We start from the raw sequence: 17,298 nt of genomic DNA on the forward strand, positions 1-17,298 counted from the left end.
TAAAAGGGTATGATCTATTATTAATGCTCATGGTAAATTACACACTAAGAATAGTTCTAAAATGGAGTTTTCATGGTGATGCTGTAGAAGACATTTAGGGTTTACTAAAATAATTTTTAGTAATTTGCTCTTCAAATAACTATGTTTGACATTTTTTTTTATCATCTTAACTATATTTTTACACATTGAAGAGTGTGCAACACAAAGCTTATGGATGTCAAACGGGAACCACTGGTAGCCTATTAAAGAAGCTTTATTTTAAAGATCTAAATCTTGTTTCAGGTCAAATGTGTGACTATTGGAAAATATCAGTTTCATTTTAACAAGTAACTTATCAAGTAGACCCAGAACATCTGCGTTGTTCTCAATAACAGCATAGTGACAAAATGGGTAACGAAAAAAAAACGCAACATTTTTAAAGACAAGGAATGTTTGTTTTTATTCTTTAAGAATTAAACTCAGATTAGTTCATTAGGGGTTTATGATCCATCCAAGCCACTTCTCGGAGCGCCAAGGCGTGAGCGCGAGCGCGTGTGAAGCTGCATCATTCTCTCCTCCTCTCCGTCTCTCCCTCATATGCGCGCATTTCTCCGCGCTGCAGCCCTCCATCGTTATTCACAGAGGGGGTTGCCCGACTCCTCTCCCATCTCCTCCATTCCGTCTCAGAGGTGGATGCCATGCCATCAGATTTTCTTCATTTATCAGCTGTTTGCGTTCACATGACAAGCCCGCCGGGGGTGTTTTAAGGGTAGGAGATCCCTCTTGGTGGCGACATTACAGGTAAGATTTATTTGAACGCGATCGCTCGCTCATCCGCCCTGATGTGATTAGCACCGATATCATTTTCTCAGTCACATTTGTTTGTTTCTGCTCCACGATTAAGTGCATGCACTGAAATAAGCACCGCTTAATGAATTGATCGTCTCTCAGCTTCTGGTGTTTGCAATGGACGTGATTCAGATTCCAATATAGGCTATATTTGTAACAGGATTGCGGTTCTTGATTGCCTAACGGAATTCTGCTGTGGATGATGTGACATATGGCAACAACAGGCCGAGGGGCTATCGGTACCTCTGTGTATTGCTGTACAGACGGCAGGGTGGGCTTTAAACTGCGGAATTTGCTCGTTATGATGCACTCTAAATTACTATATTGTGTCTCAGACAGCGCCGCGGCCTGTGTGTGATAGTTTACATCGGGCTGGGAATCACCGCACACTGGCCTGCTGGAGCCTAGACTACACCTCATTAGTATATCAGAAGGGAAGCCGCATTCGTTTGGCTATTAAGCACACTCAACAGGGCTGCCCTTGGATTTATCTCTATAGCAGTGGATGGACGTGTAGGTGCAAATGATAAATAAGCCTTTTGTTGCGTTAGTTGCGCACTGCTGTTTTTTTCTTTCAAATTTTTAATAAATAGACTATTTAGGCCTGTTTGATTAGCTGGTTTGTTTGTCTCTAGATGCTTCCAGAATATTTATGATATTAGAACTTTTGTTTTCTTTTTGGAGCTTTATTGGAAGTTTTGTCACAAAAAAAAAAAAAAATCTAAACGCACTCACTAAGATTTTTATTTATTCTATTTATTTTTTTCGACTTAGTCCCTTTATTAATGGGGTATCCAGCATATGTTTTACACAGTGGATGCCCTTTCAGCTGCAGCCCATCACTGGAAAAAAACCCACACACTCATTCACGCACATACACTATGAACAATTTAGTTTACCCAATTCACCTATAGCACATATCTTTGGACTTGTGGGGGAAACCAGAGTACCCGAAGGAAACCCACGCAAACATTCAAACTCCACACAGAAATGTTAACTGACTCAAACAGGGCTCGAATCAGCGACCTTCTTGCTGTGAGGCGATTATGCTACCCCCTGCGCCATTGTGCTTATATCGATTTTACAATGTAAATGGTTTTAAATCAATTTAACATGAAAGTTCTAGTAAAATGAAACTGTCAGTCCAGTTTTCAGAGTTGATTAATGATTTAGTAAGACTTCTTTTCTGCTTACCAACACTTAAAAATGTTTTTTTAATGGAAAAGTTGGTTCCTTGATGAGTATTTTACATCAAAAGAACCAACATCCAACATAAGGTTCTTTAGAGTTCTTTAAATTATTAAATTGTTAAAGCGGTTCTTTAAAAAACAAAAACGGTCGCTGAGGAGTCTAAAATGTTTCTTTTGTGGCACACAATGAAACTATTTTTACAACTTTATGTTAAAGGGCACCTTAAACTGCACCTATGATGAAAATAATATTTTTGTAACCTGTTTGGACAGAACTGTGTACAGGTATAGTGTGTCCACAGTCATATTGAGGTGATAGAAAGACAGTAAGGCTCTTTTTAAAAATTTTCCGATTAAAATAGGATCCAAATCCCTCCCATTATGAGGCCGAATGCAACGTGATGTAGGAGTGCGGTTTCCCCACCCACTGAATGGATTGACAGCAAGTTATGTTACTTGGTATTTAAGTAACTAGTATTAAAGTAATGCATGGTTTCATTTGGGTATATTAATGATCAGTTATGCAGTATTGTTAAACTGATAATGATGCACTTTAATGTTTAATATGACACCATTGTATTAACTTTAAAAAATAGGGATTAGATATGTTTTTAGTAAAGGGAGGTTGTTATGTTCTTGTATTGAGAAGGTTGAACATGTTTCCGTAGGAACCAACACAATCTCACGACAATTCATAACTTTTTAATTTAGTGGCTAATTCGTACAAATTCGTACGATCTAATTCGTACATTTTAGTACGATTTGCGTATTCCCCGATGACGGTTGGGTTTAGGGGTGGGGTTAGGTGCCACGCCTCCTTTTTAAAATCGTACATTTTCTTACGACTGAACTTGTACGAATTTGTACGAATTAGCCACTAAACTGCCAAAACGTAAAATACTTACGTTTTCTCGTGAGATCAGGCTGGTAGGAACACATCTAATCATATCAACAAGGCAGGACATTCACAAAGGTTTATTTTGTACATTAACATAACGGATGTCTACAGCAGTGGATATTTACATGTATTCTGTCACATTTCCAAAAGTTAAACGCATACAGTTTGTGTCTGTGTGTGTGCATGTGTGAACATTGTAACTCATCATGTGTGTGACTCATCATTGCAACTCCACAACAAATACATCAAATAATCATTGGGAAAGTTCTTATTGTAGTATTTCTCACAAAGTTACGTGAGATCTGCTTCCTTCATGTCTGTCACTGTGCTGTTTATCTGATGCAGCCGAGGTGGAGATTGAGGCTCACTTTGACAGGCACATTGGAACTGTGGGCGGGGAGAACCAGACGCAGGCCACAAAAACAGCTACATTGTGTGTTGAGTAGAAAATCCAATATTCTGAAAGCAATAATAAAAAATCTAATGAGTGTTTTGAGCTGAAACTTTACAGACACATTCTGGACAAAAGACTTATTTTAAATCTTGAAATAGGGGTAAAATATGTGCTATTTAAGAGTGAATTCTGCATTTATTTATTTAGAAATACAATTTATAAACTTTTGATATGAAACGTCATTTTAAAATATATTGGTATGTGAATATAGCCCATTTGACTGTTTCGTATGTCACAATATATATACAAAAAATAAATAAATAAATAAATATTTATATATATAATCTGTGTTTCTGAACTTTTCATTAGTTATTATGCCAGTTTTCATTGTGACATCAGCCTTCAGGAAAAACCTGAACTAAACTGTTCCATGTTTTTTTTTTTGCAACTGTAATACATTTACTTACAAAAGTAACATTTTGTTTAAAATATACTGGTATTTTAATCTTTTTATTTAATATGTATCAGTTTCTATTTTCAAAAATGTTAAGCAGAAGTTATTAAACCTAATACCATAAGAATGACAATAATTTAAAATCAGCAAATCTGATTAGAATGGTTTCTGAAAGGTCATGTGACACTGAAGAGTGAAGAGATGATGGTGAAAATTCATCTTTAAAGAGAAAAAAATATTAATAAAATCGATAAATAAGTAAATTTTTTATTAGATATTTGAGAATATTGTTAATATAACCCCCTTGAACAACATGTTTATTATAACCAATAGCTTTTAATGTTTTTTTTTATTGAAGTAGTTAGTTTGAATTGCTTCCTAAGCCCTAGAAGAGCTAACATTTAGTAAGCATCAAAGACAATGCTTGTAATTGTGATTTTTTTATTATCTTATTTTTTTAACAAAACATTATTCACAATTGTTATTTTATTAGCAATTTTGACTTTTTGTCAACAGTTCAGCATACAGAAAGTGTAGCAACATGTCAATGTTCACCATCATGCAGTGGCCTAATTCTGTTTGCTGTTTGATTAAATCATTTTTGTTTCTCATTGTGTCAAGGAAGGCAAATTCCTTACATTTTTACAAGCATTTAACATTCTTCTTATATTTTATATTCTCATATAACTACTGTCCTTCCAAAAATGCACAAATCTGATCATTGGTGGCTTAGAGACTGAGCATTGTCATTAGGAACTGGTGAATTACCACAAAAATAAATAAATAATACAGTTAACTGATCCTGAAAATGACAAATATAATAGTTTAAACATAATTGATAAAAAGTGATGCTATTGGAAATCACACATTTATCATTTTAAAAACATTTAAAAGATTAATATTGAAAAAAGAAAAAGAAAACCACATCTGCTTCCTCTTAAATGTGCTCGCTGGTAATGTACAATATGGTTAACAAATGGACCAGAGTCTCAGGAGTGAGATGGGAAAGCTGTGGGTCAATTAGTGGTATTACCAAAGAAAAGCCTTTAGCAATGGTGCTAGCTTAGCAGTGCTGACTGGTAAATTAATAATTGCAATATGGATTATGTGATCGGATTAAGTACTTGTCACCAGATTGTATTATGCTTTAAAATGTTAATCATAAGATTACAGTTACTTTTAGGAGATTACATGATTAAATTACACCTTATTTACACAAAGCCGGCCTATTTACGGTTTACTGATTCTTCTCCTAATTATTAATGTTTGTATTAATTCAGAAAGTGAGCTTTGAATGATTACACATCACATTTAAAAACGTTTAGAGGTGTGCTTGTTTTCTCAACATTGCACATTTAATCAACTAGTTTCATTTATCACTGCAGTGTATGATAAAGGGATAGTTTCAGCCTGATCGCACGAGGAAACATAACTATTTTACATTTTGTCAGTTTAGTGGCTAATTTGTATTATTTTGTACGAGATCAATTGTTCGAAAATGTGCAATTTTTAAAAGGAGGCGTGGCACCCAGCCCCACCCCTAAACCCAAACGTCATTGGGGGATAAGCAAATCATAATAAATTGTATAAATGAGATCGTACAAACTCATATCAAATAACCACTAAAACAAAACAGTTGCGAAATGCTGTGAGATTGTGTTAGGTAGTTCACACTTCGGTTATTTACTCATCCTCAAGTTGTTCCAGTCATGTATACATTTCTTGTGGGTATATGGGTTTGGAACAACTTAAGGATGATAAGGATTTTTGATAGAATTGTAATTTTTATTAAGTTTTAAATGGTTAAAGTTTTTTTTTTTTTTAACTAGCCCTTTAATATACAAAAAGATAAACAGAAAATTGATTTTATTATTTATTATTTTGTGTTTATTAGTAGACCTAATTGCATAACTTGGGGGATTGCAGTTAACCGGTTTGACTAGTTTGCTTCTACTAATTTTGCCTTTTGAGTTTGGTAATTGAAAAGACATTGAGGTGATCACTTATAATTATTAACAACCTTGTAGTAGTACCATCTTTGTTAGCTTGCAAACAGCAAAATATACTCACACTTAAAAATATTTTCTGTGATGTTTCACAAAGACCAGCCTGATCTCAAGAGTTTGATAGAAATGTTTAATATTGAGCCTGGTCTCTTTTCCTTCACTTTCAGCAATTAGTGAAGTTTTGTTTCTCACCACTATTGCCACTGGTTTGCTTGGTTTGGGACTTGTGGAGATGTTTTTGCTCTTCAGTGTTTGGACTTTCAGTAGTGAAATTTAAACCACACTGAACTGAATTAAACTTCATCTCTGAAAACTGGACTGACACTGTTTCAATTCGCTAAAACTTCTATGTTAAGATGCATTGACACAATCTACATTGTAAAAGCGCTGTAGAAATAAAGATGAAAATTTAATGATTGATGATTATATATTGTTCATTGACAATTATATATGAATATTATAAATTAATTATTCCCAGTGATGGGTTGCAGCTGGAAGGGCATCCGCTGCGTGAAAACGTGCTGGATAAGGTGGCGGTTCATTCCGCTGTGGCGACCCCAGATTGGGCTAATGAACCCCAGAAGGGGCTAAGCCAACAAGAAAATGAATGAATGATAAATTAATTAAGGCTTTGCTAAAGTAAAGATGAAATGCATTATAATCATTGGTCTATTACAGCCATGTGTAATCTGATGGTTGTTTATGAGTTAAGAAGCTGTAGCCTTATCTAAAACATTGTAACATTGTCTGAGAGTCCACCCTTGGGATTCTTTTTCTGTGTGTAAACTGATCATTTTCCAGAGAATTAGAGCAATAAAAAGACAAACCTTGTCAGATTTTTATTAAATTTCAGTCTTCATATTAAAATGTATTGAATGGGAAGAAAATAATTTGCATTACAGCTGATGTCAGAAGTGGGATCACACAGGTGAAATTATCTCAAACCTGGAGGTGTTGGCCAGCTGATCACCCATAAAGCCCTAAAGGCTTTAGCCCCATTTCACGCTTTGTCAATTTAGTGGCTAATTCATATGAATTCTTACAAGTCCAGTCATACATAAATGTTAAATTTTTAAAAGGAGATGTGGCACCAAAGCCCACCCCTAAACAAACAAACATACACCTATAAACACACAAATTAGCCACTAAATACAAAAGTTACAAATAGCTGTGAGATATTGTTCAAACATCGCAACATTTAAACAGTTGCAAAGCCAAGATAATTAACCAACAAACCTAATAAGTCATTTAAAATAACACTCTTTTAAACTAATTACTCAAAATAAATCAATACACAAACAAACAAAAATTGAGTTGAGTTGTGTCTCTGGAACTAATAAGTCATTGCTTTTGCAGATTTCCATATAAACTTTACCTTTATGAAGTCTACTCTTTAACACTCAACCACAAAACCCTGTTTATTTTATTTTTAGTGTCAAGCATAACAACATTAGACACTCATTGCCAAACATGCCAAAAATAGTAGATCATTTTGTGTTATACCTGTAATAGGATGACACTAAATTTCTATGAAAACATGTTGATGTTGCATTGTTTCGTTTCATCCAAATTATTATATTTGACTCTTGTGCAAAATTAAAAGGTACAACATTGTGTCAGTATATGAGAATTTCCCAATAACCTAGCCTGTGTGAAGTGTTATACCTTTAGAAGACTTAGAATACAGTGAATGAACAGATTGTACTGCTTTTATGTACAGTAATACACTTGTAAAGGAATGCAGTGCAGCTGACATGACCAAGGTTTTTCTTTTACCTCAGCAGATGGAGAAAGCCCTCCATCAGCTTCATCAGCTACTGTCAGTCACATCAGGATTGAGTCAGTCAGTACCATGGACCTTTAGGAGCAGGAATGGCAACTTACAGCACCTCACGCTCTGACTGGACTGAGTGAGTATCTTAGTAATTAGTAAAATACTTCTATTCACAATTAATGTAAGTTGCACAATGCATCTAAAAACAGTCAAACTCATTACAGTCAATAATTCTGTCTACACTGCATACACCAAAAATAGCACAGTGTGTAATATTGTTTATGTTTGAATACTTAATATGTAGAATGGCCATTTAGTGCTAATATCTCAAATAAACACTTCCAGTTAAGGGACATGTTGAAGTGCTTTGAAATTGTCATTTTTGTTTGATGCTGAGGTATAATTTGAGCTGAAGAAGCGTGAGCTCTTCCTCTTTTAAAAAAAAACAGCCAATAGCATTTTTTATCACAGCTCTGCTCTGCTGGTTGGTGGAGGGGGGGATGGGGGGCATGAAATGTTCCTGAATGAAGGTGAAAGTGCCAAATTGCAGTTAAAGTTAATAAATTATAAATGAAACAACTGAAATTAAACTCTGGAGGAAACATGGAAAGCGTGGTGACGCAATGACGTTTATCGAATTATGTGCAGGATCATGAAAGGTACATTCAAAAAGCAACTCATGTAAACACCTTTATTATATAATTGTCTTATTCAGATTAAGGCAAATAATTTGATTGCTGCTGTCCATATAAACATAGTCACTGATTCTAACTTCTAAAAACTTCAACTCACAAACACAGTTACAATAACACCTGTTTGACTTTTTTTTTTATTATGTAAATGTAGCTGTGTCATGTTCATATGTGTACAGTTGAAGTCAGAATAATTAGACCTCCTTTCAATTATTTTTTCTTTTTTCTCAAATTCTGTTGAACAGATCAAGGAAATTTTTTTTACAGTTTGTCTGATAACATGTTTTCTTCTGGAGAAAGTCTTAATTGTTTTATTTCGGCTAGAATCGAAGCAGCTTTTAATTGATTAAAAACCATTCTAAGGTTAATATTATTAGCCCCTTTAAGCTATATTTTCTTTCAATAGTCTACAGAACAATCCATCGTTATACAATAACTTGCCTAATTAGACTTCGCAAGTTTGATATGGAAAACAAACTCCCGAGGACACGTCAGGTAAATATTTAAATGGAACAGTGTACTTTATAACGTCATTTACTTCACCCTGGCTACGATGTTTGTTTCACTTTCTTAACAATAAACTGAAAATATTATATAAACAACCGCCTGTTTTCATTTTCATATTACTTAACAGATACCACAAATGTTGAGGCATCGTGCTACATGTTTATATGATCGTCATCTTCACTGTATGCATATTTCTAACAAAACAAAGCCTATAACATAAATGCTCCTTTCATTTTCATTGAAAATTTTTAAACATACCCTCTCTTTTGATGAACATTAGTTTTAATAATCAATAATAATCAATGATATAGAAGTATAATGTACATTAAGTTCATACATTATAGGAAATAAAGACAAGCAATCAGTCAAATGTTTAGAATCAGTGTACGTAGTTACATTATTATATTAACTTATTATGTTACAACCGGCTCAAAATTGTAACATAAGAGAGACAATGCGGACCAGGTAAATTGAAAACAGAAGTGATTTATTAACAATAAGGCATAATTAACAAATTTATTTAAAGCAATCAAAGTTAGTATAAATGGAGGTCAATATTGAAAAGCGTTTGCATGGTGGTGAACTGAGCTCATGATCCAAAACAAAATAAAATAATCAAAACACCAGGCAGAGAAGTCTGGCTAATTGAGCTCTATTCTTATGTCAAGTGTTGGACTCTTTATAGGCACCACCTAATGGGTCTCAGGTTAGATGACCCATTAACAAATCAGCTATCATGCTGACTCTGCAAAAAAGAACCACAACAAACAGGTCCCACACGGGACCTAACACTAATCTTTGCACTCAGCCAAAACACGTTACCTGAGAACAAGTAATAGGTTAAAAAAAACAATGAGTCGTTAGATAAAGACAAGATGAACTAAATAATCACATTAATAACTATAGTGAGATGAGATCCAGTGGTATATCCTTCATGAACTGTGCGACGAGCGCTGCTCTCACCCAGGGAGGTGTGCTGAAAAAACTCGCTGACTGCCTGGAGCTCAGACATTTGCATACGCTACAGTGCATGCCAGTGTGTGTGTGTGGCCACCTGATGTGTGTATTCTGTGACATAGTGTGGACGGAGATATTTTCAGAAACGCTAGATGAAAGGCAAGTGTGGATGTGGATCGTTTTCGATCTAAAACGCATCAGTGTAAACGGGGTCAATATCGATTTATTCATTTGTATCTAATAAATTGCTAATACTTTTGCATTTAAGAAAATTCTCTCCTGACTTTTTATTGAACAAGATTGGCAAATATTCCAAAAATGTCATTAATTGCCAAGTAAAAAAAAAGTTACACTCATTAGTTAATTTAGATGAAGTTTCACATGAAGAACCTCTTCAGTTTCAGTGCACTGTAATTTAAATTCACTGAATGATGTTTTAACGCTTTGTATTTATGTGTGTTTTAGTTTGTAGCATGCGTTCCCTACGTAAGACAGTGCTGTTAGCTCTGGTAGCATCAGTGGTGCTGGTTTTGGCAGTGCTCCACTCGTGGCCCACACGGGTCTACAGTACCGTGGATGTCCGGTATAGACCAGGTCCTGGAGCTGAGCGGCTGTTGGAGGAGAGACTTCCCGAACTGGACCCCAGCGCCAGCACCATCCCGTACCGCGTCAGGGAGAGTGTGGCACGGTCAGTGAGTCTTCATATCTGATTTATGTTTTTCTATGTTTCATTAGTTCAAGCAGAGCAGACTGAGGAGACATGTAAAGCCTTTAATGTCTGCAAATAAAGGCCATTTTACTGTTCACCAACAGACGCCAATAGACACTTCGTTTGGAGACACTTTTTTCCCCCTCCCATATACACCAGACACCTAATTAATCAATCTATATTTCTGGAAAAATGTTGTGCGTTTCTGAGTGTTTCATGAAAAACCAATTGTAGGAGACACACTCTTTTCATATGCAGCAGACACTTTCTTAAAACACTTTGTTACGAGGACTCTATAATGATAATATATTTTTAAAACATACATTATAACAACATCTATCTATTGCTGTTCTCTGGTGATTTGAATGCTTCTCTTATTATCATTTGTAAGTCGCTTTAGATAAAATTGTCTGCTAAATGAATTGCCGTTTGTTGGAGCTCATGTATGCTGATTGAACATGCTGGATCAATGGTTGTCTAGTTGTGGAATGTCTGAGAATTGACATACTGTAATCTGGTGATGGTCTATGTTGTTGCCATCAGTTAAAGTAGTGTGAATTGAGTTAAGTGATTTTTTTTCTCACTTCTGATCTCAGTCTTTGCTGTAATATGTTGGTATGTGTTATCATTCGAAAAAAAGTGCAATCAGTAAAAAAGTTCAAATCACCAAAACAAAAAATCAATAAATTTTTTAAAGTGCACCTGTACCAGTTTCCTGTTTAATATATTTTCCATTTTAATTATCAATGTGATGGCAAAGTTCAGTTTAAAAACATAATTAAATTCTGTGTGTTATTATTGTTTTGTTAATTATATATATTTTTAAATATCAAAATTGAATTTTTTTGTGTTTAGTGGCCAAAAATGTCTGAAAGGTGCTATATTTCAAGACTCTGATAATAAGTTTGAATTAAACCCTTTAAATATATGTAATATTTTTTATTGGGAGAATAAACTTGGCAGTTTTAAAATAATAAGGGTTACGTTCACACAGAAATTTTTGAATAAGGTATTCATTTAAAATTATACACAGATACATACAGTGCACTACCGGTCAAAAGTTTGGAGTAAGTAGGATTTTTAAATGTTTTAAAATAAGCTTCTTCTGCTCATCAAGGCTGCATTTATTTAATAAAAAATACAGCACAGACTGTGAAACAATGAAATGTATTAAATTGCTATTCAAAAGTAGTTTAGAATTTAATTAAATTTTTTTCCAGTGATTTTAAAGATGAATTTTCAGCTTTATCACTCCAGCCTTCAGAGTCACATGATCCTTCAGAAATCACTCTAATATTAATTATTATTGTTATTATTAATTGCAATAGTAATAAAAGCAATAATGACTGGAGTAATAATTTCATTTGAAATGACAAACAATAAGAAAACAGTTAATTAAAAGTTTAACAAGCATTTAACAAATTAACTTTTTAAACATTTAATAAATGTGAACAGATGAACAAAATCATTTTCTTTAAAAGAAAATATGAAAAAAATATTCCTGCAGGTCAAAAGCTCATTGAGTGCAGTTTCATGCATTTCTTAAGATGAATCTGCTAAATTAACTGACAATACACATGGTCATATTAATGCATCAACTGTTTTTCCTTTATCGGAGTAAATGGCATAAGTATGTTACTCCAACAACCTGCTCTCTGTTTTAGTTGATTATAATTCACTTGTGTAATACAATGGATTTTAGCACATTAAGGCTGAACAATGGTTGGCTGTAATAGAGAAAAGATCCTTTATTGCCCCAAAGAATTGTAAAAGCATGTTTTATCAAGCATGAGTTGCACTCTCAGGGCTGCGTTGTGGCAGGAAGGGTGGATCTTTTCTTTTTGGCTTAGTCCCTTTATTTATCAGGGGTCATCACAGCAGAATGAACTGCCAACTTATCCAGCAAATGTTCTATGCAAATTCCAAACAAGTGACGAGATCATGTACAACATTATTTTAATTATTCATTGTTATTATATGCATTTTAAAAGGTTTACAAAAGAAATTTTCATTCATCTATCTATTTTAAATACATTTTGTGATACAAGATGTTAATTCATATTTTTTTCATCAACTGTCCCACTTTTGTCTTCAACTACAGTAAGAACAGTAATAGCGCAAATTCCTAATATGCAGTTAGTTACTGTAAAAGTTTTACAATTATCCACAATGCAGTGCATATTACAGTGAACGGTAAAGAATGTGTGTGGTATTTTACTGGCCATTTTGCAGTAAATAACTGTAAAATTGCTGCAAAGTCTAACAGTGTAGAGCAGGGAAGCCCAAACTATTTCTTAAGAAGGGCCAAAAACCAAACTTGACTAAGGCTAGTGGACTGAAGGCAAATATAGGTGGGGTAATTTACCATGTGTAATTTCCTAATGTATTTAATAATGTTTAAGAATGACTAACATTGTTTTATATTAAATAATACAGTATTTTTACAGTATTACATTTTATACAGAATTAATTACAGTAAAAACAAAACAATCTAATTTATAACAAAATTACACTTGTTTTTGCCCTAATTTGCTTGCTGATGTCTTCTGCATAGTAGAGTGACAGTGTTTACATTTTAAAAAATCTGATTCATTTGCAACATTTAATTGAAACATTTCGTTTTAGTTTGCTTATTTTTGTAGCTCAGCAACAAAACAAACTAAAAAAGTTACAACAAATTAGAAATGATGATCTCTGTGTCAAAGGCATTTGCCCCAACCTTCTTCATCATACTCACTCTCCTCTCAGATGGGATGGGCCTTATTAAAGGTTACAATGGGCCAACTTTGGTCCGCGATCCTATTTTGGGCATCTCTTGTGTAGAGGAAAGTGAGTGATGGAGTGTTCTTATCTTGTGCCGTAGAAATAGAAGTGCTACAGTCATAATGTCGCAATATGAGAGGATACTATATCAGAATTTAATCATTTATTTAATATGACAACCAACGTAATTTAAATATTCCAAATAAAATGAGATGTTTTAGATGTATGAATTATGTTTTGATGTTTATGTCATCAAATAAACTAGTTGATTATCAAAGACTTGGTTTACTAGTATTGCTGGGTTGCCCATAAATCTGGACAATGATATCTCAGTAAACTGATATTTGCGAGTGATACTTGTCAGACTGATGATGTGATGTACAGTAATGTGCTAACTCTTCTTCTCCTCCACAAGGCTTTTGGCTCGTAACGGCTGTGTTTGTGAAGGAGAGAGCAGAGGGGTCAACCTGCCCTTCGCTCAGCTGTTGTTCCCCAGAGTCTCAGCTCATCCCCTGCACACTGCCTTCCAGGCTTCGCAGCTCGATGAGATGAAGAAACGCCGCGCCAAAGAGTACCAGAGCTTCCAAATGAGGTGCGTTTTACTGAGAGGGTTTATAACAATGAAGCTGCAGAAACTGTAATAAAGAGCATGTGTCTGTGCCGAGCCCTGACCTCAAGTGTATTCTATAATCTTTGCTATAAGTGACTTACAAGTGACTTTGCTATTAAATACATGCCAGTATATTCTACTACCCCTAACCCTAGCCTAATTTTAATACTTTACTCATAGTTACTCTAGTTAGTATATACTTAAAACAATTCCTAAAAGTGGACTATCAAATAAAAATGCAACCATTAATTGGGCCAGATTTACTAAATGGGACAATTTAGAGTGATCTTATAACCCTGCAGATAAGAGTGTAAAGTTCTGGAGTGTTTTTCTATCGACAGTGTGTAAATTAAAGACCACAGCAGACATAACAGCTCATTTCCATAATGACCTATATAATATTAGCACATAATAGGTGGCGAATAGCGAAGCCGATAATCAGATGTATACAGTGTATAATCGGCTGTATTAATCAGATTAATACAGCCGGTGCAAAACTCATGAAGTCATGCTTTTTGGGGTGTTAAATAAAAGCCGACCTCGGAGAGGTGTCAAACTCAGTTCCAAAAGGGCTGCAGCTCTGCACGGTTTAGTTCCAACCCTAATCTGATCTGATCAAACTAATTGAGTCCTTTAGGCTTGTTTGAAACCTACAGGTAAGTGTGTTGGAGCAGGGTTGGAACTAAACTTTGCAGGGCTTCGGCCCTCTAGGAATTGAGTTTGACACCCCTGCTCTAGATGATACTCGCTTCATTTCTTAACAGTTATACCTTGAGCTCCACATTTATTTTAAAGTAAATGTATTTTCTTATAAAAATGTACTCTGATAACCTTTTTTATTCATGTTTTTTTTGGAATATATGAATTTGTTAGCTTTAAAAATAACCTTCCACACTCTAAAAAATGGTGGCTTATTTAAAATTGGGTAAAACATGGACTAACCCAAACATTGGGTTAAATTCGGTCCTATTGCTTTAGTTTTAAAAATGAACCCTGCTGTTGGTTTAGTACACCCAGATTTAGGTTGAAATGACCCAGCATTTTTTAAAGTGCAGTTTTTATTCGGTCTAAACGTCCGACCATTATTTAACTCTCCACAAGGGTTTGCATTGGCACAAGCTGTCAGTAAATGTTGCCCCATACATATTTTTAAATAATTTGTATATAACAGAATATCTGATTATAAAACATTTTAAGGAATGGATTTTTATTTTTTTATTTATTCAAATTTCAAATAAAATATTAGCAGAAAATTGCTAGTTGTCAAGAAAAACTACAAGAAAATGCCTTATTTGTTTTATAAAATAAAAAAACTAACTAGATTAGTTTTACTAGTTTGAATAAGTTCTTGTTTTATTTAAATGCATTTTAATTCAGTAATAATGTGTATTTTATTCAATCCATCTTATTTTACCTTTGAACTGAAATGTATGAATAATAAAAATAACACTAAACAAACATAAATAATGTATAGAACAGGATTTGTTAATGTTTTGATAAACAAATCGATGTGTTTCTATTGCATGCATTTTACTGTAATTGATATACATTTTTTTGTATTGGTTAATGTGCTTCATTTTATTTGAATTTATACAAAAATTTCAGTTAACGTTTTAATAATTTTAGGTATTTTTATGAGTGTTTTTATTTATCTGTACAGTTATTCTTAAATGTTAGTTTAGCTTTTTAGTATATTTAGTAATATTTTATTAGAAATTTTACTTCAAAAAATACCTTAACAACTAGCGGATACAGGATTTTATTAGGAAGTTTTTTTATATCAAGTCATGTTTTATTATTTCAAGCAGTAAAAGTGGTTAGGATTTCACTTTTATATGTGTTTATCAAGGTCGTAGGTTTGCATTTGACGGTGGGGAATCAAAATGGTGAATCAAGCAGGGCAAATTATTCACAGACTATATCAGTCTACTATTACGTTAGACTGTGCATTAAAATGGGGGGAAAACGCGATCATTAACGTCATTATCATGGTGGTTTCTTCAGTGACGAACTTGAGTTTATATTAACTACACTTTTCTTGGCTGCTGCCATCCCCACTTGTGTGTGTCACACACCTCATACACCTTCTTCTTGCACAGAAAATTCCCCTTTGCAGTTTTGGCGCAGCTTGTATCTGAACACAGATACAGCCTCTCACATGAAAGCAGGGAAAGGCTCAGCCAATCACAATGTTCATGTGTGTTTAGGGGAGGTGCGAGTCAAGGAGAGAATTTGATTTAACTCTTTCTGCATGTCTAGGTTAATATTGACTGCAGGGGCGTAGAATAGTCATGGATGGAGGGGAAGTGTTCCCACCAATATCCACTGACTGTTGAAATGTCTCGACCTATTATTTAATTCAGTAAAAATAATTGCACTTTCAACATAAACCTGGGCATGGACAGAGGGTTTAATCACATTCTCTAGTTGAATTGTAACACCCCCAAACACATATGGACATCGTGATTGCCTGTACATATCACTGCTATCATGTGACAGACTGTAGCTGCGTTCAGATGTAACAGAGCCATTTCCCAGTGAATGAGGTGGAGGACACGCAAGGAAGGTGGCAGCAAAAAAAAAAAAAAAAGTGGATATAAGGAGTATTTTTTAATGAAAAGTAACATAAATTCAACTTTACTACTGAATGAGTCCATTGTTATAACGGTAAACCTAATGCTAGCGTTTTTCCTGCTTTAATGTTATAGCAGGCTTACATAGACTGTTAATAATATGGACTAAAAAATGTTCACACCAATGTCAAGAGCAAATCTACGCCACTGATTGACTGCGCAATTCTTTTTTTTTGTGAATGAAATTATCAGTGGGGACATTTTAATATTTGGTGGATATTAGTGGGGACGCGTCCCCTCCGACCATGTTAAATCTACGCCCTTGTGTTTACTATAGGTCGCAGACCCCTGCTGATCTGCTGATTGTAGCTGAAGCTAACAACCCCCTGCAATATCCAACGCAGGGTGTGGAGGTTCGGCCACTTAAAACCATCCTTATACCAGGTATTTCACGCTTTCTTTTATAGATGTGGATAAACTTTACTGTACAACTGAAAAGCTGTGATGACACTAGAGGTGCTGTTGAATGAAAGTAACAACAACAACAACAACAACAACAACAATAATAATCATAATAATAATAATTTTATTAATAAATAAGTGATAACAACAACAACAACAATAATAATAATAATAATAATAATAATAATAATAATAATAATAATTTTATAAATAAGTAATAATAATAATAATAGCAAAATTAATAATAATAATAAAATTATCATTTATAATAATAATAATAATAATAATAATTATTATTATTATTATTATTATTATTATTATATACATGAAATTGATTGTCATTTTTATTAAATAATTAGTTGGTCAATAGTATTAAAATTATATTCTTGTTAACCTTCAAAATAATTAATGAATTTATTTTTACAATTGAAAAAAAAACATTTATAGGCAATAAATTTTACTTTATTTATTTAGTCATTTA

General features: G+C 33.9%; 1 protein-coding gene across 2 annotated transcripts in view; it reads left to right on the forward strand.

The window, feature by feature from the left end:
* Positions 1-574: 574 nt before the first annotated feature.
* The window catches only part of b4galnt1b (beta-1,4-N-acetyl-galactosaminyltransferase 1b), a 33,403-nt gene continuing 16,679 nt past the window's right edge, over positions 575-17,298 (forward strand). Inside the window, exons 1-5 of one of the 2 annotated variants that reach the window (XM_087257661.1) lie at positions 575-780; positions 7,552-7,680; positions 10,166-10,388; positions 13,588-13,764; positions 16,693-16,799. In XM_087257661.1, coding sequence (XP_087113787.1) covers positions 10,174-10,388; positions 13,588-13,764; positions 16,693-16,799 — 499 coding nt within the window. In that variant the 5' untranslated portion in view covers positions 575-780; positions 7,552-7,680; positions 10,166-10,173. The remainder of the gene's footprint in view (positions 781-7,551; positions 7,681-10,165; positions 10,389-13,587; positions 13,765-16,692; positions 16,800-17,298) is intronic. The other variant, XM_087257662.1, reaches the window with a different exon arrangement.

Source organism: Danio rerio, chromosome 6 (genome assembly GCF_052040795.2).
Source record: "Danio rerio strain M-AB ecotype USA chromosome 6, GRCz13ab, whole genome shotgun sequence".
Lineage (NCBI taxonomy): Eukaryota > Metazoa > Chordata > Actinopteri > Cypriniformes > Danionidae > Danio > Danio rerio.